Raw genomic sequence first — 23,222 nt, forward strand, 5'->3', positions numbered from 1 at the left:
CTCCCAAACAACCTCAAAGAACGTTGAAGGGAAATAACCCTAGAGAAGCTTCAGCGAGTCCGTGGCGGCCTGCCAGGTACTATTGCCCTAGATTGGGCATTTTGAGGAATAAAGAGATGAAGTGCAAACGACATTAGGGACTCACAGGCTGAATAAGACTCACATAAAAATTATCAAGTGATCGGTGCCTGGAGCCAGGTACTGTGGGAAGACACAGAAGGGAGACTTTCTGGAGGAGGAAGCATTTGAGTTGACCTTGAAGGATGGAAGGAACTTCTCATATGGAGAGGGGTGTTGAGAAGTGTGTGATGGGGATGAGGATGAGTTTAGGAAGAAGGATGGGTATCCCCCAATGACTGTCTGGCAGAGCAGGCCCAACCCTGGTTGGCAGAAGGTGCCCAGGTAACTTATGATTTATTTAAAAAAAAAAAAAGGGCTCCTGGAGTTTAGCTTAGAAGATTTTAGGTCCTGGGAGGGCTGAGGCTCTGATAAGATTTTACCAATCTGGATCCAGTAGTGAGTAAAAGGCATGAACTGGTTGAGCTCTGGGAGTGCTTAATTTTGGGAAATTGAAATGCTATAATAAAAAAACAAAAATAATAAAACCCATCAGCACATAATCCCTAGCCATCTGCTAGTGGAGAAGAAATAAGGAGTGTATTTGCATGGGTACCCTTATACTTTTTGGAGGACAGCGCTTCAGTATCTGTGGGTGACTGTTGCTGAGACAGGACATTGAAGGGCTTCTTCAAGAATGGAGCTGAGCCCCACCCCAGAGGGTTAAGGAGGGCCAGCAGCCTGCTTTTGCCTCTCAGGTCTCTCACTTCCCACCTCTCTTTCCAAGGTGCTTTCCTCATCCCTTACCTGATGATGCTAGCTCTGGCTGGATTACCCATCTTCTTCTTGGAGGTGTCGCTGGGCCAGTTTGCCAGCCAAGGGCCAGTGTCTGTGTGGAAGGCCATCCCCGCTCTACAAGGTGAGTCCAGCCTGACTCCCAGCCTCCTCAGGCCCTTCCTTACCCTTTCCGCTCTGGCACCATGCAGCCCCGGGGAGGGAGTCCTGCCTTTGTGATTAGTAGAACTAACTCTTTCCATCCTTCATTGCGTCCTGAATAATGGCCCGAGATCACCTCTGGCATTGTTGAGTTCCTGGCAGAATGCCTTCTTATCCCTGATAGCCAGCTCACTCTGTTATTAGTGCATCCATTCTGTACAAGAGAGCCTAGGCCTAGGTCCCCACCCTGTGCCCAACTCGAAGAATTCCAAAGCATTTGAGATGGAATGAACCCCTGGAATTTTTGCTTCTGCAGGCTGTGGCATCGCGATGCTGATCATCTCTGTCCTCATAGCCATATACTACAATGTGATTATTTGCTACACACTTTTCTACCTGTTTGCCTCCTTTGTGTCTGTACTACCCTGGGGCTCCTGCAACAACCCTTGGAATACACCAGAATGCAAAGATAAAACCAAACTTTTATTAGGTAAGTTTGGAAATATCTGCTCTAGGTGTGTCTATTCTGAACTGTCCATTTATTCAACAAAATAATTGAACATATATTATGCATGCTAGGCCCTATATTAGGTACTGGGAGCACAGAGATTAAATCAATCCATCAAATATACTTAATTCTAACATTTAAGGAGCTCATGGCCCAGAGGAGAGGGTAATCAAATTTTTGTTTGCTCATGAATAGCTGGAATCTTTGTTGAAAATGCAGGTTTCAGGCTCACAAGCTAGTCTGATTTAAAGATTTTGTTGGGCTTAGAAAATTTGCATTTTTAACAAGTCCTTGTAGAATCTTATTTTGTTTCATAGTGTTTCTTAGACAAGTAGCATTACCTGGAAAGTGGTTAGAAGCCTCGCCCTAGGCTTCCTGAGTGAGATTTGCATTTTAATTAGGTTCCCAGGTGACTCGTCTGCAGGGTGCAATTTGAAAAGTGATAGTCTAACTCTTAGAGTCCAGGAGAGCCATCTTGGGGCCAGACTTCACAAGATACTGCTCAGTGCATGAGGTAGATAGACATGAGAGTGGACCCCTAGACCACTCTGATAAAAATGTAGTGTCTAGAAGAGGGCAAGCTGCTGGGGAGCCAGGAAGTGTTCTGGAAGATGTTTCAGATGTGAAATAGATTTGGACTTGAGGCCTTGGGGGAAAGTGTCAGCTTCTTGGGTCCACAGCAAGAGAGTGAATGTAAAGAGAAGGAGGGCAGCTATGTCAGAAAGTCTTTCTGGTCTACATCTCTGTCACTGACTATATGTGTGTCTGGGTCAAGTAACTTCTCTCTGGATCTGTTTTCCTGCTCTGAAAAATAGAAATAAAAATGTTCTTCTGCCACCTACCTTATGGTATTGCTGCAAGGAGAAAAGAAACGAAGGGTGTGATACAGCTGCAGAAGTCTACAACTCTACAAATAGAAGGTGCCAGTATCAGTCACTTTGGAAGCTCTGGTCATTTTAAAGGGGACCTAGAAACAAGTAGTTTCTCCTTTCCCCAGTAGCTCTGTTCCTTCTCCTCAGCTAGCTAGGTCTGTGCCGAGGCCACTTCCTGTGATCTCTGTATGATGGGCTCTTAGTGTTGCCCACCAAAACCAGCTTTTTTCATGATGGAACTGGGACATTATTTAACACTTTGAGTATGCTAAGGGCAAAAAGATGAATTCTTCCCTCTTGCAGACCCAGACAGATGCAATTCTTTCCTGCATTTTCTGTCATGAACGTGTGTTTATTTTACAGTCTCTCTCTCTCTCTCTGTGTGTGTGTGTGTGTGTTTGTGTGTGTGTTTAAAGCAGGCTAAGCATGTTGACTGGACCAGGCACAGGGGTGGAGGCCCAGGAGGCACAGAAGCCCCTGCCCCTGGCTTCTAGTGTGGTTCACTGTCACATGGGAGACATGAAAGGCAGAGCAAAGACTACACAGCTCAGCTCCTAGTCAACTGGTACAAACCATTAAAACTGTGCAAGCTCTGAGCACAAGGAGACAATGCACATTTTTCACTCTGATTGTTTCCTGCGAGTATATGACCAGACTGAGCAGGTCCTATCTCATTGTTAACCAGTGCTTTAATTTTTTTTGGTGGAAAAAAAACCACAAAACAAGGCCAATCCCCACTCTTTCTTTGTGCAACCCCTCCATGTGTCATTCGCTGTGTTATCAGCACATGAGCGTGTTCTGTTCCTGGGACCATGCTACCCCTTGCAGGGGCATTGGTCCTTTGGAATTCTGGGGTGACTTAGAAAAGGTGATGGTGGCCTAATTTGCAGAGCCCCACTGCTCTACTGGACAAATCAAGAGTCTAGACAACAGATGTTCCCAGGCTGTTTCTCAGATGGTCACATTGAGCAAGTTTTTCTTAAGAGATGGACAGATTCTTTCCTCAGCATTTCCCACCAATTGCCTTTCAGTCTCACAACCCCATAACTACTCACAACCTGTGACTGTTGGGGAAAAGGACTCATTCCAGGAGAGACGGACTGAATGGCCAGTATTGTGACCTTCATGTGCAGCGTGGAGCTGCTCTCAGTGCCGCTAGGGACACATTCCATGGAGATACCAGGCACCCATACCCACTCCAGCCCCAGAGGAAAGCCTTGGATCTGTGGGTGGGGAGAGGCTGCGTTTGTCACATCTTTCTCTTATGCAGGTTGTAAGAGGGGCTGCCGTCTTTAGGGTGACTCCACTCTCCAAGTATCTGTAATGGAGAATGACTAATCTGTGCCCTGCCAAGTGAGACCAGCGGCTTTATGTGAAAATAGGAGCTAGCTGGGTCAAGTAAAATAGGAACAACATAAATACCATTTCTATTTCTGGAATGGCTTCATTTTCATTAGAACTTTAATTAAATGATTCCTTTTCTCCCTGGTCTTTCATTTATTAATAATTGCCCAAGTAAAGAGAATCCCATTGCACAGCTTCCAATTTAGCACGATCATTATCGCTGTTCTTTGTTCGGGGTTGCTGGGCCGCAGAGCTCTCTGATGAGACGGCCCATCATTCCTTCGCCGGTGGACCTGAAGGCGCCGGGCGCTGGGAAGCATGCTCCTGCCGCCCGGTGGTGGGAGGGGATATTGCAGGAGGCTTGAGGCTGCGGAGCGAGCGAGCGGGGAGCCTGGGAGCCCCGCTGCATTGCCGCAGGAGCGGTGACCTTGTGCTGCTGCGGCGGCAGCGCTCTACAGACAGCCAGAGACGCTCCCTAGGGAGGCTGCCTGCGTGCTTCACAATTGCGACTTCGGAAGCAAGAGATTTGGTGTTTGCCCTCGTGAGAGTGAACTCTTCAGTTTTGGGTGGACGTAGTGTTTGGCAGGAGGGCGAGAAATAACTTACGTGCTTATTCACGGAACAGAGATATGGAGGGTCTTTTTTTGTTGTTTTTTTTTGTTTGTTTGTTTGCTTTTGAGATGGAATCTCACTCTGTAGCCCAGGCTGAAGTGCAGTGACGTGATCTCGGCTCACTGCAACCTCCGCCTCCTGGGTTCAAGCAATTCTCCTACCTCAGCCTCCCAAGTAGCTGAGATTATAGGCACAAGCCGCCATGGCCAGCTAATTTTTGTATTTTTTAGTAGAGATGGGGTTTCATCATGTTGGCCAGTCTGGTCTTGAACTCCTGACCTTGTGATCTGCCCGCCTCACCCTCCTAAAGCGCTGGGATTACAGGCCTGAGCCACCAAGCACGGCCTGGAGGGTTCTTAATTGTCTTCATTCAGGTCACTGCTGGGAGAAACAAAAGCTTTCTTGGTAAATATTTCATAATGATTAGGTGGGAATCCTCCTCAAACTCTGTTATTTGATTATAGAAGATGCTTTGACTAGAAAGATATTTTGAGGCCCTGCAGTGGAGATTCCCAGTCAGGGAGATTGTGCAGGGGACATTTGGCAATGTTCAGAGACATTTTTGGTTGATGCAGCTGGACGGGGAGGGCAGACGCTCCTGGCATTTAGTAGATGGAGGCCAGGTATTCTGCTAAATATCCTACAATGCACAGGGTGGCCCCCACAGCCAGGAATTATTGAAGCTGTTTTTGCAGGATTAACAAGAATTCTAGACAGAAGTATTGTTATAATTAATTATCAATCAGGTGGCGCTTTGACTCACTTCCTTGAAACCAAAAGTTGAGTAATACTACATACATTTGCATCCCCATTGTTCCTATAGATGAGATTTCTGATGTTAGAATCATAAGGCTTTTGTTTAAAATTTGCTTAAGCAGATCCTGAATTCAGCAGAACAGCTGATGCCAACCAGTTTAAAGACTCCTACCAACTTTAAATAGTGGCTCACTCCTGTAATCCCAGCACTTTGGAAAGCCAAGGGGATGGATCACTTGAGGCCAGGAGTTCGAGACCAGCCTGGGTGACATGGCAAAACCCCATCTCTACTAAAAATACAAAAATTAGCTGGGAGTGTTGGCGCACATCTGTAATACCAGCTACTCTGGAGGCTGAGACATAAGAATCTCTTGAACCCTGGAGGTAGAGGTTGCAGTGAGCAGAGATCATGCCACTGCACTCCAGCCTGGGTGACACAGTGAGACTGTCTCAAAAAATAATTCAGTTCCTCCCACAGAGGAACTGAATTAGTGTGAGAATACATTTCTTCATCTCCCTGTCCCATGACTTCACCCTGCACTCTTCATCCCACTCCAAAACCCTAGCTCTAAACTCTTTAGGGAGACGGATTTGAGGTTTCCTCCTATCTCCTTGTTCAGGGACTCTTACGATTAAACCTCTTTCTCTGCTGCAATGGAGTGTCTTGGTGGTGTATTGACTCACTGTGCCCATTGGGCAATGGGCGTATTGCAGTTACTTTATCTGACCCCAAATGCCATTAGTACAGCTATTGAGAAACCTTGGTCTAAAGAAGTACTGAAAGGGAAGGGATTCTTATGATTGTTTCCGTTTTTATCCAACATTCTAGGAAATTCTGCAGTGTGTGTGGGAGGCAGTAGGCCATTTATGGCAGGCAAGTGGGCTTGTGGGAGATTATGTTGAAGACTAGAGATGCTCTCTCCAGAGTAATACCAGCTGTAAAAAGCTATAACAATGATGATTGAGTTATGGCTAAAATTTATTGAGTGCCAGCTGTATGCCAGGCATCATATGAAGATTTTTCATTTGTGATCTCTCTTCATTTAGTCCTTACTGCAACCCTGAACAACTATGACCAGAAAATGGAGGCTTGGACAAACGGAACTCATTCAAGCTCTCAGGAGTAGTAGAATTCCCGAACCCATATTCTTGCCCACCTTGCTGTTTCACAGAGAGCATAAATTGGAAGCCCTATGCACCAGATCTAGACTGCACTGCATATACTTCTTAAAATTATTTATTTATTTATTTATTTGTTTATTTTAGAGACAGGTTCTCATTCTGTTGCCCATGCTGGAGTGCATGGTGCGATCACAGCTCACTGCAACCTTGAACTCTTGTACCTAAGCAATCCTCCTACCTCAGTCTCCTGAGTAGTTAGGACTATAGATGTACAGTACTGCACCTGGCTAATTTTTAAAAATGTTTTGTACAGATAGGGGTCTCTTTTTGTTGCCTAGGTTGGTCTTGAACTCCTGGGCTCAAGCGATCCTCCTGCCTTGGCTTCCCAAAGAGAATTATAGGTGGGATTATAGGTGTGAGCCACCCTGCCCAGTCACTTTTTGTGGTATTTCAAGACAATTTTAACTCATTTTCAAGATTTTTAAATGGAAAGATTTCGTGTAAGTTTACAGATTTTCTGCATCTTTTGCACAACATCTGGAAAAGCTTGGCCCTAATTGGCTGGAGAGTGCTCTGGTTGGCCACAGTCCCCACCACTCTCTATTAGTTTCCAGTTTTGTGCCTTCCTCATTTGTGTCATCAGCCTGGCTTCTGTGAGTGTTTGAGTTTCTAATCCCTGCTCCCTGTTCACACTGGAGTGCCTAAGTCATTGAGGATTTGAGGTCTCCAAAGGGAGAGCTTGTTTGCATCCTGGGTTGATGTATGGCCTTGACTAGCCACTGCATGCCTCTGTGCCCCAGTTTCCTTATCTGTATCATAGAGATAATGACAGTATCTTCTCATAGGGGTGGTGTGAGGCTTATATTAGCCAATGCATGTAAAGTACTTAAAACACTGCCTTAAAGGCAGTAACTGCCATGTAAGTGTAAGGTTTTGTTGTTACTGTTACTATTTGCTCCTTTACAAAAATGTCCTTTGGGATTAGTCCTGGTGGATTCTTTATTTAAGGTATTTGTCAGTTTATCTGTCAGTTTTGTGCCTTCCTCATTTGTGTCATCAGCCTGGCATTGTAAAATGGTCAGAAAGACTGCAGGTTCTTCCTATTTAAAATGACAATAATAATATATACCTTCTGGTTTTATGAGGATTTCATGAGAAAATAATCATTAAGGTGTTCAACACAGAGCCTGACATACTAAGACTCACATGGTTAAGTTCCTTTCTCCATCCCAGCCTAGGTCAGGCCTTCTCAACCTTGGTATTACTGATGTTTTGGACTAAATAATTCTTTTTTTTTTTTTTTTTTAAGAGAAAGAGTCTTGCTCCATCATGCAGGCTAGAATGCGGTGGCATGATCATGTCTCACTGCAGCCTTGCATTTCTGGGCTCAAGCAATCCTCCTGCCTCAGCCTCTTAAGTATTTAGGACTACAGGTGTGTGCCATCACACCTAGCTAAAGGACTGAACAATTCTTTATTGTGGGGGGCTGTTCTGTGCATTGTAGGCTATTTAGTGTTAGCATCCCTGACCTCTACTTATTAGATACCAGTAAGCACCAGGTTCCCAAAGTTTGACAATTAAAAATGTCCCCAGTTGAGTACCACACTGTTAGGCCTTGTTGCAGGCTCCCTGGTAGATGACGTGGTTGCTGCCTTGCTTACCCACGTGAGAGTAGAAAGCACGCAGCACGTGTATCCTCAGTACTTACTGAATGTGGTGCCAGGCAGCGGGTCCAAGGTGAACTTCTTAGTAAGCCTCTGTAGCAGTACCCTTCAGGAGGTTTGTTTATTTTCTAATTAAATTTGTTTCAGCCATTTATTCATTTTCTTTGGAGTCATAAGGATCTCGGTTTGAATCCTGATTCTCTTCCTCATAAGCTGTGTGGCTTCAGTAGAGTTACCTAACCTCTTTAAGCGTGTTTCCTTACTTTGAAAATGGAAGATTACAGCACCTCCTGCATAGGCTGTTGTGAGAATTTAAAAAGAGAATGCACGAAAAGTGCTTGCCCACCACATAGAGAGTGGTTTGTAAATGGCTTTGTCATCAGTACGAGGTGCAGTTGTGGGGACTGGGAGATCCGATGAAGAAAACATAATTCTGTGGTTCTTTTATTAATATATCTGGCTTTGCTCACTTAATACTTTCCTGAAGTTACTCTCCAATACAGTATTTGGCAAATGGTTTTAGCATTTGTTTTTAAACTGCTGCAGAGAGACACATCTTTATTTTCTGTACAGATTTCACTGTATTTCTATTCTGTCCTCTCCTAAACAGATTCCTGTGTTATCAGTGACCATCCCAAAATGCAGATCAAGAACTCAACGTTCTGCCTGACTGCCTATCCCAACTTGACAATGGTTAATTTCACAAGCCAGGCCAATAAGACATTTGTCAGTGGAAGTGAAGAGTATTTCAAGTAAGATGACTTTCCTTTTTTTTTTTTTGCCTTCTAAGAGAAATCCAGTGAATTAATAAATATTCAATTTGCACTCCAGAGGTGTGGGTGGTCCAAGAGATGAGATCAGAGAGGAAGGTGTTTTTCTCTGGTTTGGATTCCAAGAGCAGATTGTTGTGTCTTGTGCGTCTGGGAAGCAGAGCTGAATGAATGATGGCAGAAGGGGCAGAATCAGTGCAGCTATAATTCGTGATGCTGATGAAAAGGCCATTTTAAAACCTTGATCCAATGTGATCTAAGTGGACTGTCAGCTAACCAGATTATTTTTTCTTCCATCTGCACTTGGCTTCAGGGAAAGGGGCAAAAGTAAGAAAACAAGTCATGTTCAAAGTTTTAGTTTAAATAAGAAGAAACTCATTTTTTTCCTTTTTTTACAGCTTTGTGTTAGTTTTATACTTTTTATATCAGTATGGCTAGACGTTGAAGACAGAGGTTCAGGGATACTTGAAGATCTTCAGCTACCATTGGAAGATTTAGTGAAGTTCATGAAATTATTTCTTAAGGGAGATAAATGTAGACAGAGTTCATCATAGGGTACATAAACAGTGTTCTCTAGCTAAACTTTAATGCAGGGCTTGTAATTCAAATATACTCAGGGGTGTGGCGGGCATATAAATAAGTAAAGTGAAAATAAGTGAAATGATAGGGAGTGGTGGGGACTGCGGCAAACCAAAGGGGTTGCCTGTCACATGTAAGGGAGGGCCCTGGTGACCAGCTCCTCTGATCACTGCCTTGTGAAAACATGGGCCAGTGCTGCCAGAGCTTCTATTTTACAATACAAGATGGAAATAAAATCTAGATTTTTGTATGATCTCTCCCATTTTAAATGGCAGCAAAATAATTCAGATAGAAAACGGGGGTCAAATAAAATGCATAAATTGAGCCCCTGAGCTTGTGGCTTTCACTTAGATAAGAAATGGTCACTGATACCCCCACTCTTCTCCCAATTGTGATTGGTTTTCTTTCCTGTAGACTCAGAGTGATCATGGTTGTTCCTTGCAGAACAGAAGGGAGAGTTACCTAATTGATTAAATAGTCCCCTTTGACCATAACTACCAAGAGGGTATTAGGGGGTCTTTAATTCTCCCTGAGCACTGAGCACCTGAGTCTGATGATGAAATCTGAAAGACCACCAAAGCAGGTTTGCAAATCGTTTTCCCGTACACCTAATTCATGCAGTTAGGTGCACTAGAAAATGATTTGCAAACCTGCTTTTGGTGGTCTTTACTAATCCTTCGGGGCCAGTCTTAATTTCAAAGAAGAAATGTCATCAGGAGTTTCTTGGGACTTGTTTGAGGTCCTGTAATTGAAGCATGGAGCAGTTGTGATGGCTAAGTTGTGAAATTGTTGACTATTTGGTTTGCCATTTTGGTGATGGGACATGGGGAAGGTCCTTTACCTTGTGGTCCTCAGGGTTGTGCCTTAGAACCAAGTTTATTTCCATCCTTGGTCTGCCCTGAGTCCAGGTTGTGCCAGGGTTTGGGCCTGAAAGAGGCTCTGTCTGCACAGAGCTGACCATCACTGTTATGAAAAGCATGGCTATGTGCTGCCAAACAGCCTCTTCAGCTAGCCGGCTGGACCAGGAGTGGGGCTGCTGCCTGCATTTCCCTCAGCAGGCCAACACGTTCTGGACCATCATTCCTACAGTCCTGCAGAGCCTGATTGCTGGCTTGCCTTTCCTTCAGGTCACAGAAAAATGCCAACCTACAAACACAGCAACTTCACAGAGGATGTATGGCTAGGTGGTTGTGGAGTAGAAGGCATTGTCTGAATCTGTTATCAGGCACTGTCCCCCAAGCTGCCTCCTGTGCTCAGGGGTGAGGCTGCCCTGCTAGCCATTTGGCCAGGCAGGCCACGATGTCTTCATCCTCTACACAAGTTGCCAGTAGCAGCTACAGCTGACCAATGGCCTCTTGTTGGCAGCTGCTTACCTGTCTCAGAACGGGTTACTTGAGCAAGGTTTAGGCAGCCCAGCTTTTATAGTGAAGCCAACCTTGCCCTCAAGACATGCCCACATGCCCAACACAACTTGAACTACAATCCAGGGCCACATTTTTAGTCATTTAACATATGCAGTTTCCACTATGTACTAATTTTTAAAATTTAAAATCACACACATACTATTAGAATAAATTCTCATAAAAGAGTAGAGCAATACAGAAAACACACAGAAAACACTCTTGACATTTCAGAGTTTCTGTTGCACTTCTCCTGAGGATGCGCCAGTGACAATGAAGCTGACAGCCTTGTCTTTCAAGGTCATGTGCAGCCCCCCCACACATAATCAAGAGCAGGGTAAATTCAGCTGGAGTCTCTGCAGATGGCTATGGGCAAGAGCCCAGACCAGCAAATCCCCCACAGCCTGATGTGATTAGGTGCCTGAAGGTGGGGGCGGGTGGAGAATGCTGGGGTTTTGTGCAAGGCTCCTGGCTCTACTGGAGGCTTAAAGCCTGCTGCCTGTCACCTTCCTCTCTCCTTCTTTCTATCACTTCCCCTCTCCCTCCCTCCAATTCTCAGGTACTTTGTACTGAAGATCTCTGCAGGGATTGAATATCCTGGCGAGATTAGGTGGCCACTAGCTTTCTGCCTCTTCCTGGCTTGGGTCATTGTGTATGCATCCTTGGCTAAAGGAATCAAGACTTCAGGAAAAGTAAGCACTTTGATTTATCTAAGTAAGAGAAAGCTGTGGAATGCCCAGGGGTGGTGCTTTGGGGAGCAGGAGGAGCACTGGGAAGAGAGTCAGGAGTTGTGAATGCTAATTCTGACTCTGCCCTGGAGCAGCTGAGAGGCTGTGGGCAGGTGAATTCACTCCCATCTGCAACATGGGGATAATAACACCTTTCTTGCAGGGCTGTTTTAAGGGTTAAATGAGACACAGATACACAGCGCTCCCAAGGGGTGGCAGGGGTACTCTGATTAGGGATTTCCTTCCTTTCCTCTCAGGGGTGGCCACGCATTCAGCAGAAGGAACCTCCCTGATATTATTCAGTCACTTTCCCTAAACTCTAGAATTTGTGCTACTGGCTTTTTGCCTATTGGTCTGGCTGCCAGGTGAGTTATTACTTCTGCCGAGAAGCTGGCTGAAGATCTAGACTGTGTAGTGGATTCCCTCTCCTCACTGCTGCCACCATGTTCGTGGCCTTCCTTGCCTTTCTTTCAACCCTAAGCTTGACGGTCTTCTACCTGACGTGCCCCCAGAACTAAAGGAAGACGGTCCTGACCACGGAATTTTGGCTGAGCAATTACTTGGTATGTTTCGCTTAGTAATCGCTTGGCTGGGCCCTTTGGAGATGATGAAACTCCCACCCAAGCTCAATTCCAAGCCACAGAAAGAGAGGAGTTCGGGGAACTTTAGGCCACAATGGGCATTGCTGTAGGAGTCACGGTAACATTTCTTCATCTCCTTGCAGCCTTAGAAAAACCAGCTGAAGGCCGGGCTTGGTGGCTCACGCCTGTAATCTCAGCACTTTGGGAGGCCAAGGTGGGTGGATCATTTAAGGTCAGTAGTTCAAGATCATCCTGGCCAACATGATGAAACCCCATCTCTATGAAAAATACAAAAATTAACCTGGCATGGTGGCAGACACCTATAATCCCAGCTACTTGGGAGGCTGAGGTAGGAGAATCACTTGAACCCAGGAGGTGGAGATTGCCGTGAGCCAAGATGGTGCCACTGCACTCCAGTCTGGGTGACAGAGTGAGACCCTGCCTTCCCCCGAAAAAAAAAAAAAAAAAAAAAAAAAAAAAAAAAAAACTCTGTAAAGGGTTAACCAGTTATTCTGATAACATGCAATAACATTTAATTACCCCAGGAGGTATTTGCATGTTTTAGGATGAAACGAAAATGTCTTTAAGGCCCAAGGAATGAGGATGTAATGGGGGATTCTGAGACCATAGGTTGTGGAGTTGAGATTTGGTCTCATTATCCAGGCTAACGATTTCTGTGATTATGTTACAATCAACCAGCTTCCGAAGGATCGGGTCTCACAGGGAGGATAGTCAGTGCCATCTTTCACCCCCAGGCATGCTTCGAATCCCCCATTAGGCACCCAATCCTGGCACCTATTAGCCACATAGACAAAACTGTTTTTTCCCTGGGGACATGGACATTTTTTGATTACGGCTCTTAGTAGTGCTTTCCATGTCATCTAGTTCTAAAATGACTTGAGTGGTGGATTCTGGCAGGTTTGTCAGGGTTACCTACGGCAGGTGGTATGCCTTAAATCACAGAATGTGGGGAGAATCAGGCCAGCTTAGAGAGAACCAACCCAGGAGTGAGGTGACCTGTGCCTTTGTTCTGAGGACTTCTCATGGCATTTGCTATGTAGGGATATCTCTACTTGGACCGTGAAACATGGCTGAGCTTTTGATTTCCTCTTAGCTTTTTTGTTTGTTTGTTTGTTTGTTTGTTTTGGTCAATAAATGAAAAGCACATTTTCCTAGCTATTTTTAGAAGTCCTCAATTTCCTTATTTCTGTGGTGAGGGCAATTGGACTGGGTGATATCTAAGGCCCTCTAGTTCTAAGATTATTCTGTCTGAACATTTGCTGTGTGGGCTGGGGGTTTGGGAACACTTTTACTCTGGACCTCAGTTTCCCCGTTTGTAAAATGAGAGCTGAGATTCAGTGACCCCTGAGAAAGCTGCTGGCTCTGAGTAAGTACCATGATACTGGAGTGATTGTCCTTCTTTCTTTCTCTCTCTCTCTCTTTCTTTCTTTCTCTTCTTTCTTTCTTTTTTCTTTCTTTCTCTCTCTCTTTCTTTCTTCCTTCCTTCCTTTCTTTTCTTTCTCGCTTTCATTCTTTCTTTCTTTCTTCCCTTTCTTTCATTCATTCTTTCTTTCCTTCCCTTTCTTTCCTTCCTTCCTTCCTTCCTTGTTTCTTTTTTGAGATGGTGTCTTGCTGTGTCACCCAGGCTGGAGTACAGTGATGTGATCTCGGTTCACTGCAATCTCTGCCTCCAGGTTCAAGTAATTCTTCTGTTTCAGCCTCCTGAGTAGCTGGACTATAGGCGCATGCCACCACGCCCAGCTACTTTTTGTATTTTTAATAGAGACGGGGTTTCACCATATTGGCCAGGCTGGTCTTGAACTCCTGACTTTGTGATCCATCTGCCTTGGCCTCCCAAAGTGCTGGGATTACAGGTGTGAGTCACCACACCTGGCCTGGATTGATTGTTTTTCTAAGGTTACAGGGAGATGGGAAATGGTAACTTGACCCTTTGTAACAATGCCCAGCATGGCCTGAGGTTTCCTGGACTTCTTGCCTTCTGTGGGTTGGAGCTGAGCTTGGGTGGGAATTTCATCATCTCCAAAGGGCAAAGCACGCAGTTGCTCAGAGAGACTAGCCAAGTATCTGCTCAATCAAAATCCCATGGGCAAGATTCTTACTTATGGCTAGAAATGGAGACAAGGTGACCTCAACCATGATGTAAGTGCCCAGATAGGTGTCTAGTAGTGTAGGCTGGAAGGTGAGACTGCAGGGAGAGGATAGGTGAGGAGGGTGAGAACAGCACCTTCTTAATGATGTGAGGAAGGATGGCTTGTGGCTCCAGAGTCAGACCAATCTTAGTTCAAATCCTGGCTCTATCACTTTCTAGTTGTGTGACTCTGGACAAGCTATTTAACCTTTGAAACTCATTCCCTATCTGTAAATTGGGGATAATAGTGCATAATACTTAGGATTGCTGTAAGGATTAAGTGAGATATGCATGTTAATACCTGGTGTATGGTCAATTATTAACATGATCTCCTTTCATTTTGATTATTCTGAATGACTGCTGTATTGACTGGGTATTGTCCCACTTTGACATCTCCAGAGTGGTGGCTTTGCTGGGGAGATGAGAAGAGAGAGAGCTTTGTTGAACATGGTGGGCCAGGCACTGTGCTGACTGCTTCACATGCATTGGAAGCACTTTTATTTTCATTTTGTAGAGAGAGACTGAGGTTTGTCAAGGTAGAGTCAATTGCCTGAAGTCACAGAGCTTTTAAGTGGCAGTAGTGGGATTTGAACTCAGGTCTATCTGGCTTTGAAGGCTACACTTCTTTTTTTTAATTGTCACCCAGGCTGGGGTGCAGTGGCATCATCTTGGCTCACTGCAACCTTCGTTTCCTGGGTTCAAGCAATTGTCCTGCCTCAGTCTCCTGAGTAGCTGGGATTACAGGTGCCCACCACCATAGTCGGCTAATTTTTTTTTGTATTTTTAGTAGAGATGGGGTTTCACTATGTTGGCCAGGCTGGTCTTAAAGTCCTGAACTCAGAGGATTCACCTGCCTCAGCCTCCCAAGGTGCTGGGATTACAGGTGTGTGCTACCATGCCCAGCCAGCCTAGACTTTTTTCTGATACAAGACATTCTCTCCCAAGAAGGGGTTATTAAGAATAGATAGTAAATGAAGAATTGTGGAATCATCATTTGGATATAGTGGGGAAAAAATCCCCATACAGTAAATCAGAATCTGCATTTCTACCCAGTCCCTGCTGTCTTGCCGTGTGACTTTGGGTAAGTCACAGGATATATTATGGCTTCATTGTTTTCATTTGTAAAATCAAGAGATAGAATATTCTCTAGGATTCTTTTTATCTTATTAGTCTGAGCTCTTTTGGAATGGCATTGCAGCCAGCTCTTTCCACTGATTTAGAATTTAATTCTTCGTGCTAGATTTTATAGGCTTTCTGGAATAGGAAGTTTTGAGCAGGTCTGTTTTTCTTTTAGATCTGCCAACTTATCTCTCTGCTTCATTAAGAAAAGTTTCCAACCAGAGATAAGTGATCAATTTTTATTTTAAATGAAGAATACCACCAGAAATAATGAATCACAATTTACTATCCTGATGTCTGGGCTGTGCATATATTAATCATGGAACATTATTTGTGAGCCAAGGTGGATGCACAGCTGAAGCTGCTTTATGATAAACTCCTTTGTGATTGAAATCCCATGAACACTATCATTTTTATGCAAAAGAGATGTCCTCCTCCTGCAACCAGATAAGCCCAGTTCCTCTCGTTTAGGGCTTTAGGAGATGGGACTGACAGATTGCTTCCTTTGAGACAGATCTTCCTGTTTCACTGTTGGAGTCTGTTTTCCAGCAGCTAGAATTCCAGAGGCAGGGGCGATCAGCTGGCAGCCTGAAGGTCAAATGCAGCCCACCTGCCCTCTCAGGTGCCTCTGCCTGAGAGTTGTGGCAACAAAGCAAAGCTAACCTAATTAGCTCCTACAGGCCGGTGGACCCTTACCACCTGTTCAGGGGTCCCATTGAGAGGAGGATGCCTGGAAGTGTCAAGCCACCAGGCTCAGATGAGCTAGTCAGTGTCGCTCCTGCCAAGTATAATGCATTACTGTTCAAGTTTAATTCCTCTGACAATACAATGCAGAAACAGGTGCATTCTCAATCTCCCCCGACACGGGAACTAGCTGTGCAGATAGCCTCCGTGCATACCTGACTCACATTTGAGGCATTCCCAGGATTTATAAACCAAACTGTTGGCCCTCTCAGTTCACCACGATCACCATCTAAAAAACGAAGGCATCACCTGTGTGAGGCGAGCAAGTGCCTGGAGTGCAAAATTGGGAGGTGCTCCCTATCCGGTTCCCGAAGTGCAGGGCCAGCGCCTGACAGCGCCTCCGTAAATACTGTGCCCTAGGTGTCTCCTGTCTCACTTGCCTCCCCCAGTCCTGGCCCTGCCATACGCATTTCTGATCGTGTGGCCCATAGAATGGCATTCATGGAAAGAGTGGCTTTGTAGTGGGGAAGCGTTGGGCTTAAATTTTGTCTCAAGACCTTGAATGAGATATTTAATCCCATGTGAGATGCTTAACCTGGACCTCAGTTAACCTCTCTGTAAAATGGGACAAATATACCTGGTCTAGAGAGAGAACTCAGGAATGATGGTGTCTAAACAGCCCCTTAAACTAATGCCAGGCTTGGAGATTTCCTCCTCTAGGCCACTGCTGTCTAGGTCATGTCCTCTCCCTCACCTCTTCCTTCCATCCTCACTTCCCAGCAACCCCAGGTGGTCAGGGGATAGAAAGGATACTCCTTAGTTGTCCCCCATCCCATCCCTGTGCCGCTTTGTGGGGCAGGAAAGTCAGGTTAGTTAGGGCCTGCCCTTGTAGCATCTCTTCTTTCCAGTCCCACCTGACAGCTGTGAGGCCAGCCCTGAGATGTCAGATGCCCTTGGGTTTCCTAACATTGCAGGTGGAGGGGCTTCACTTCTCTTTAGACTTCAAGGGGAGGGAAGGAGAGAAGCAGGTTTGGCAGAAGTAGAGAGGAGCTGGCAGCTGCCCCTCCCTTCCATCCCTAGCACTGCAAGTTCTTTGAGACAAGGAGGGAGGAGAGACTGCTGTTCTGTGGGGCAGGGAAAAGGCATCCTGGTCAGCGGTGTTGGTGTCAGGAGTTCAGCCCATCCCTGGCAGCTCTGAACCTGTAGCCAGGAAGAGGGAGTTTGGGCTTGAATAACTGGGTTTAGAGACAGAAGTGACTTTCCCATTTCAGTTCACGGCAACACCACCCTTTCAGTTGCTGAGGCCAAAACACTTTTGGGAGTCATCCTTGACCTTCTCTTGCACTCCCCAGTAAGTCTGGTGGCTCTTCTTGAAAATATATCTGGAACCTGTTTCTCATCAGCTCCATTGACCACACCCTGGCTGGAGCCATCTCCATTCCTTGTTCCTTGCCTGGTGGCTGCTGTGGCCTCCTTACTGTTATCCCTGTAGTATTTTTGCTTACATAGCAACTGGACGATGCTGTCCAAAGTTTAGATCCTGTTACCCCTCTGCCTGAGTCCCTGCCATAGCCCCCGTTGCCCACAGAGTAAAGGCCCCACCTAGTCTGCCCTCCCCACTCCTACCTTGCCGATCTCCTCTCCCACCTGTGGCCCCTCTCTTGCCACACTGGCCTCTTTGCTGTTCCTAGGAGCCAGGCACACTCCCTTCTTAGGGCCATGTATCCAGCTGCTTCCTCTCTCTGGAATGTTCTCCCAGACATCCAGTTGGCTTACTCTGACTTTCTTCCTTAAACAATTTCTGAAGCCTACCCAACCATCCTCCCCACACCTTGACCCCGCCACCCCGCTCTAATTTTTCATTTTTTCAATCCACATATCACCTTCTAATATACCACAAATAATACTTATCGTGATTATCATTGGTTGACTATCTTCCCAGCTAGAATGGAATCTATTCAGGGCAGGAGTCTTTGCTTTGTTTACTGATAGGTCCTGAGCACTTATCAGTGCCTGGCACATATTAGGTGCTCTAAATACATATATAAATATGTATATTCATTTGAACAAGTGGAGTGACCCCAAGATATATATATATATATGAAATGGAATCTCCCTCTGTTGCCCAGGCTGGAGTGCAGTGCCATGATATCTGCTCATTGCAGCCTCCACCTCCCAGGTTCAAGTGATTCACCTGCCTCAGCCTCCTGAATAGGTGGGACTGCAAGTGTGTGCCACCATGCCTGGCTAATTTTTGTATTTTTGTAGAGATGGGATTTGACTATGTTGGCCAGGCTGGTCTCGATCTCCTGACCTCAAGTGATCTGCCTGTCTCAGCTCCCAAAGTGCTGGACTACAGGTGTGGGCCATTGTGCCCGGCTCCCAAGAATTACTTCTTAATCTCAACTCTAAACTTTCCCAGCTCATCTCCCCCTGCGAGTCCTTGAATCCATCCTTATCCCCTGAAATCCCACTCACCACCATGCTGTAGTCCCCTGCTAGCTACTCGAGTCTATGCAGGCAGTATTTGGCAGGAGTACTCTGTCCCTCTCATGAAGGCAGGTATTCCAGTTGCCCTTGGAAGGAGGACTGCAGGTGGCCCTAAACCAACAGCTGTCACCCCATGGATCAGAGAGCCCAGAATGGGCCTGGGGGGGAGCTTAACCTCACCCTCTCAAGTGTCTTTTAATGTACTTTTTGGAATGAAGCCTACCTGTGAGCTGAGGGTTGTCAGTGCTTTAAGTTGAGGACTGGTGGGTCCTAGGCCAGACTGTGAAATGGTACTAGTGTTTCCAGCACCCCGGGCCTGTTCCCCTTTGTGTGGATTGTAAGTAACACTGTACTCTTCCAACAGCCCCGTGAAGAATCTACTGTTGTTGCCACTTTGCAGGTGTGGACGTTGAGGGTCAGAGACTCAGAGAGGTTAAGTCGTTTTCCAAGGTGACCCAGCTCTAAATGCTGGAGTCAGGATTTGGACCCAGGCTTGTGAGGCTGCATATCCTGAGGTCTCACCCTCTGTTCCTCCCGCTTCTGCCAAATGCTGGTCCTAGGGCCCACTTTCACCTTGAGGTTTGATGGACAGGTATGGAAAGAAAGGTCCTCCTACCCACCCCATTCAATGAACCCCCAAGTTCTGCTAATGTTACCTCCCAAATGTTTCTTGATGCTGGTGCCTCCCTCTTCCAGCACCCAGGAGTACCCTTTGGTTGGCATTCAAGGTCTCCCATGACATGGTCTCCTCCAATGTCTCTAGACCCCCACCCCCACTCTGAGCTTCAACTTTGTACTGTGCTGATAGTGAGTGAGTAGGGCTTTGCCTCACACACCTGCCTTGCCCATGTGCTTCCTTCACCTCCCTTCCTTGCCTCTCCTCCTCTAAGTTGCACTTGTCCAGCTCGGGTTCATGAACCTCTTAGAAAACTCCCAGGTTGGGCACAGTGCCCTTCCCTGAACGTCTATCTTGCCCTGTGTGTAATTACCTAGCCCATTATTCAGACATTGTTTTTGGGTATTCTAGATTAGAAGTCCCTTCCTCTTTGTGCAGCTGGTGCCAGGCACAGTGCCCAGCTCATAGGAGGCCCTCAATAAATATTTGTTGAACCTAATAGCATTTAATGACCCGCTGTTATAAATCAGGCACCATGCTAGGTCCTATCCATGCATTAGCTCATTGAATCCTTGCAACTATCTGTAAAAAGGTGCCATTATCCCTGATTTACAGGTATAGAAACAAAGATTCAGAGAGCTTAATACATTGTCTAAGGTCACACAGCTACTCAGTGCCAGAGGTGTGATTTCATTGGAACCTAAATGTGTCTAACTCTAAGATCATGTTCTTTTCACCTTATGGGATTGCCTCACTTCGGTATGTGTATAAACAGATGGAAAGCTTAAGCTAATAGGATTCATCTCTAATGATGGAATTTTGGTGCTGTACCAGGGGGTGGGGTAGGAGTTGGGCAGGAAGAAGACATGGAGCCTCCCTCCTGCCCTCTGTGGTTCCCTAAAAAGTTGTGTACTCATCAGCTGGGCTGGGTGACATCTCCCTGCAGACTTCTCACCCTTCAGCCTTGGGTATCCCCTAAGATGCTTTATTTCTAGCTCTCTCTGACTTACCTTTGGTTCCAGTGCCTTCCCTGCTTCCCCAGCCCTGGCTGAGTTTGGGGAGAACTACCCTGATGTGCTCCTTGTCACACGCTTGGCGCTTGTGCCGGGTGGCAGCCCCACTCCTTCCCCGAGCGACGCTCCTCCTGCACTGTGCACTCCGCTGCACTGCTCCTCCCAGCCCCTCTGCCCACGGCTTTTCTAGGTGGTGTACTTCACAGCCACGTTCCCGTATGTCGTGCTCGTGATCCTTCTCATCCGAGGAGTCACCCTGCCTGGAGCTGGAGCTGGGATCTGGTACTTCATCACACCCAAGTGGGAGAAACTCACAGATGCCACGGTGGGCTTCTAATTTTACTTATAACCAGCCCTGGGGGGAATGGCCCTCTGGGAGGCTTGGGCAGCAAGAGTTAGACTTCCTCCCACGTTCCCAGGGAATCCCAGTGTGTGCTTTCACAAGCACCTGAGGATCTTGGTACATTATGCACTCAGGTAATATTTAATAAGAAGTGGACAATTGAGGGTTTTGAGATTCCTGGAATAATTGTCCTACATCTCAGGTTGCAGTAGGTGCCGAAAATGAAGAATGAAATCCCCTTATTAGCTCTGGGCCACCTCACACCACTTTCTGTTACTAAAAATAGAGTGTTGGACGTGTAGTTTTGCTGGTGGAAAAATAAAGCACTTAATGTAAACCACAAGCAATTCTATTTAAAAAAATATTTTTACCGGAACCCTTTAAAGGTTCAGACATGTCTGAATACATTTTGAACACCCACACAGGTCTAGCACAGCTTGAACTCTCTCTTTGCATATTCTGTATAGGCACATCTAACTCTAAAATTTCCAATTCAAAAACTGCAAATGAGAGGGTGATTGTTGAAGGGGAACTGAATTTTCTCACTTTAAAGAAAACTCTGCTTTTCCCGGGTGTGCTAAGAATGCATAGCTAGGATTGAGTTTGATTGCACATGAGGGAAAGTCTCCTCTTAATGGCAGGTGACACTATAAAGTCTGCAGCGGCATAGAGGTTGCTTTACTAAGATTGAGGCTACAGAGTTTCAGTAATTTACTACCAGTTGTAATCTGTAGAAATGTCAGTTAAAAAGGGTTTTTATTTTGCATCCATTAATATATTTTGCTGTTGTAAATTATTATTCTCTGAGATTGTATTGACCTAAAGGAAGGACTCTCCCTTCCGTTTAGCTTTACAGGAGCAAAAATATGAGCATGATATGTAGTGTAGTTTATTGAGTTCCTCACCTTTGATAGAGGAAGCTGAAATCTCCCGGGTAATTTACTGCACGTTTGGTTTCCAGCACAAGTGAGTTATGTTCTCATTGATGTCCATGTCAGGAGTCATCTTGTCCCTGATATTTCCTCTGGAAACATGATATGGCACTGGGTGTGTGAGGCTCCTCTCCCCCGGGGCCAGTCTCCTTCACGGACCTTGAATCTCCTTCCCTTTTCCCTCCCAGGTGTGGAAGGATGCTGCCACTCAAATTTTCTTCTCTTTATCTGCTGCATGGGGAGGCCTGATCACTCTCTCTTCTTATAACAAATTCCACAACAACTGCTACAGGTATGTAGAGGGACTACAAGATCTGGGTGTAGCTTGTGAGCAGGACAGAACAATGGACTGAGTTATTAGACACCTGAGGCCACTTCCTCACATTTCATAGGCAGAGCTAGAGATTTGCCTCTGGCCTAAGAGAAACCATCTGCTAAGACCTAGCCACTAACTCCTGAAGGCCTGGGCCCTAATTTACACACCTGACTCTGACACACAGTGGGGGCTCAGTGGCTGTGTATAGGACGGAAGCAAGTTTCTCTGGAGGTCACTGTGTAGTCAGCTGTGTTCTGTGATAGTCATTTGTGAATTACCTAGTCTGCGGATACAATGGACGGTGCCTTCACATGGCCTTCCCTCTGTGTGGGGCTGTGTCCTAATCTCCTCTTTTTTTTTTTTTTTTGAGATGGAGTCTTGCCCTGTCACCCAGGCTGGAGTGCAATGGTGCGATCTCGGCTCACTGCAACCTCCGCCTCCTGGGTTCAAACGATTCTCCTGCCTCAGCCTCCCGAGTAGCTGGGATTACAGGCACCCACCACCACGCCCAGCTAATTTTTATATTTTTAGTTGAGACGGGGTTTCACCATGTTGACCAGGCTGGTCTCAAACTACTGACCTTGTGATCTACCCACCTTGTCCTCCCAAAGTGCTAGGATTACAGGAGTGAGCCACCACGCCTGGTCACTCTCCTCTTCTTATAGACACCAGTCACAAATGTCACAGTGGATCAGGGACCACTCTAATAACCTCATTTAACTTAATTACCTCCTTAAACATCCTATCTCCAAATATAGTCACATTCGGAGATACTAGGGATTAGGATGACAAAATATGAATTTGGTAAGTGTGGGGGAGTGGTAGGAAGACACACTTCAGTTCATAATAGCCTTGAGTGACAGACTATGGTGTTTGAACTTCTTTGGTCACAACTGCTCATTAACTGTTGACCCAAATTAGTCTGAACACCATTAAAGGGTGAAGCATTGCTATCTTCTTTATTAGAAATGAGGCTGTATGATATAGCAGAAATAACCCAGGCTGAGAGTTAGAAAAGTCTAGATTCAAATCCTGGCCCACACTATTAATTAGTCCAATACCATCCCCTGGCCCTCAGTTTCCTAATCAGTAAACCAAGGGGTCAGATGAGGGGGATCATTTGCTGCACTCTTGCTCTGTGCTAGGCTGTGCATAGGACAGGCATCATCTCATTCTGTCCTTACAACAGCCTATGACAGAGATAGATGCATTGCTGCCATTTCAAATCCGACTGAAAAAGAGGCGAATTGCTCAAGGTCATGCCACTAAAAGGCAGGAGAACCAGGATTTCAGTGTAGCCCTGCAGCTCCATCTAGCTGTGACCTCACATTTAAGTCCAGGATGACTGAAGGTAGGCTGGGAAAGCCTGGCCATCTTACCAGCGGAGGACTCTGTGATGAAGCAGGAAGGCAGGGGCACTGGGCTCTCTTCCCTTCTCGGCCTTTTTGGCCTTCTTAGCCCTGTGTGTCCCAACCCCAGGCTACCCTCACATTTTAGGGACAGTTTGCTTTCCCACTGCCTTCTCTTCCCTCACATATAGTTCCTGTCCTGGAGTTGACTAAGACCCCATCTCCTCAATTTCTCTTCTGATGGACAGATTCACCCCATCCCTGGGATAATGTCTTAATTTG

At 45.9% G+C, this 23,222-nt stretch overlaps 1 protein-coding gene across 1 annotated transcript in view; it reads left to right on the forward strand.

Moving 5' to 3' along the window:
* The window catches only part of SLC6A5 (solute carrier family 6 member 5), a 60,149-nt gene that overhangs the window by 6,709 nt on the left and 30,218 nt on the right, over nucleotides 1-23,222 (forward strand). Inside the window, exons 4-9 of the mRNA XM_032240985.1 lie at nucleotides 845-976; nucleotides 1,310-1,483; nucleotides 8,482-8,623; nucleotides 11,180-11,312; nucleotides 20,191-20,325; nucleotides 21,464-21,567. Coding sequence (XP_032096876.1) covers nucleotides 845-976; nucleotides 1,310-1,483; nucleotides 8,482-8,623; nucleotides 11,180-11,312; nucleotides 20,191-20,325; nucleotides 21,464-21,567 — 820 coding nt within the window. The remainder of the gene's footprint in view (nucleotides 1-844; nucleotides 977-1,309; nucleotides 1,484-8,481; nucleotides 8,624-11,179; nucleotides 11,313-20,190; nucleotides 20,326-21,463; nucleotides 21,568-23,222) is intronic.

This window comes from Sapajus apella, unplaced genomic scaffold (genome assembly GCF_009761245.1).
Source record: "Sapajus apella isolate SASKATOON/1434 unplaced genomic scaffold, GSC_monkey_1.0 scaffold47, whole genome shotgun sequence".
Taxonomy (NCBI): domain Eukaryota; kingdom Metazoa; phylum Chordata; class Mammalia; order Primates; family Cebidae; genus Sapajus; species Sapajus apella.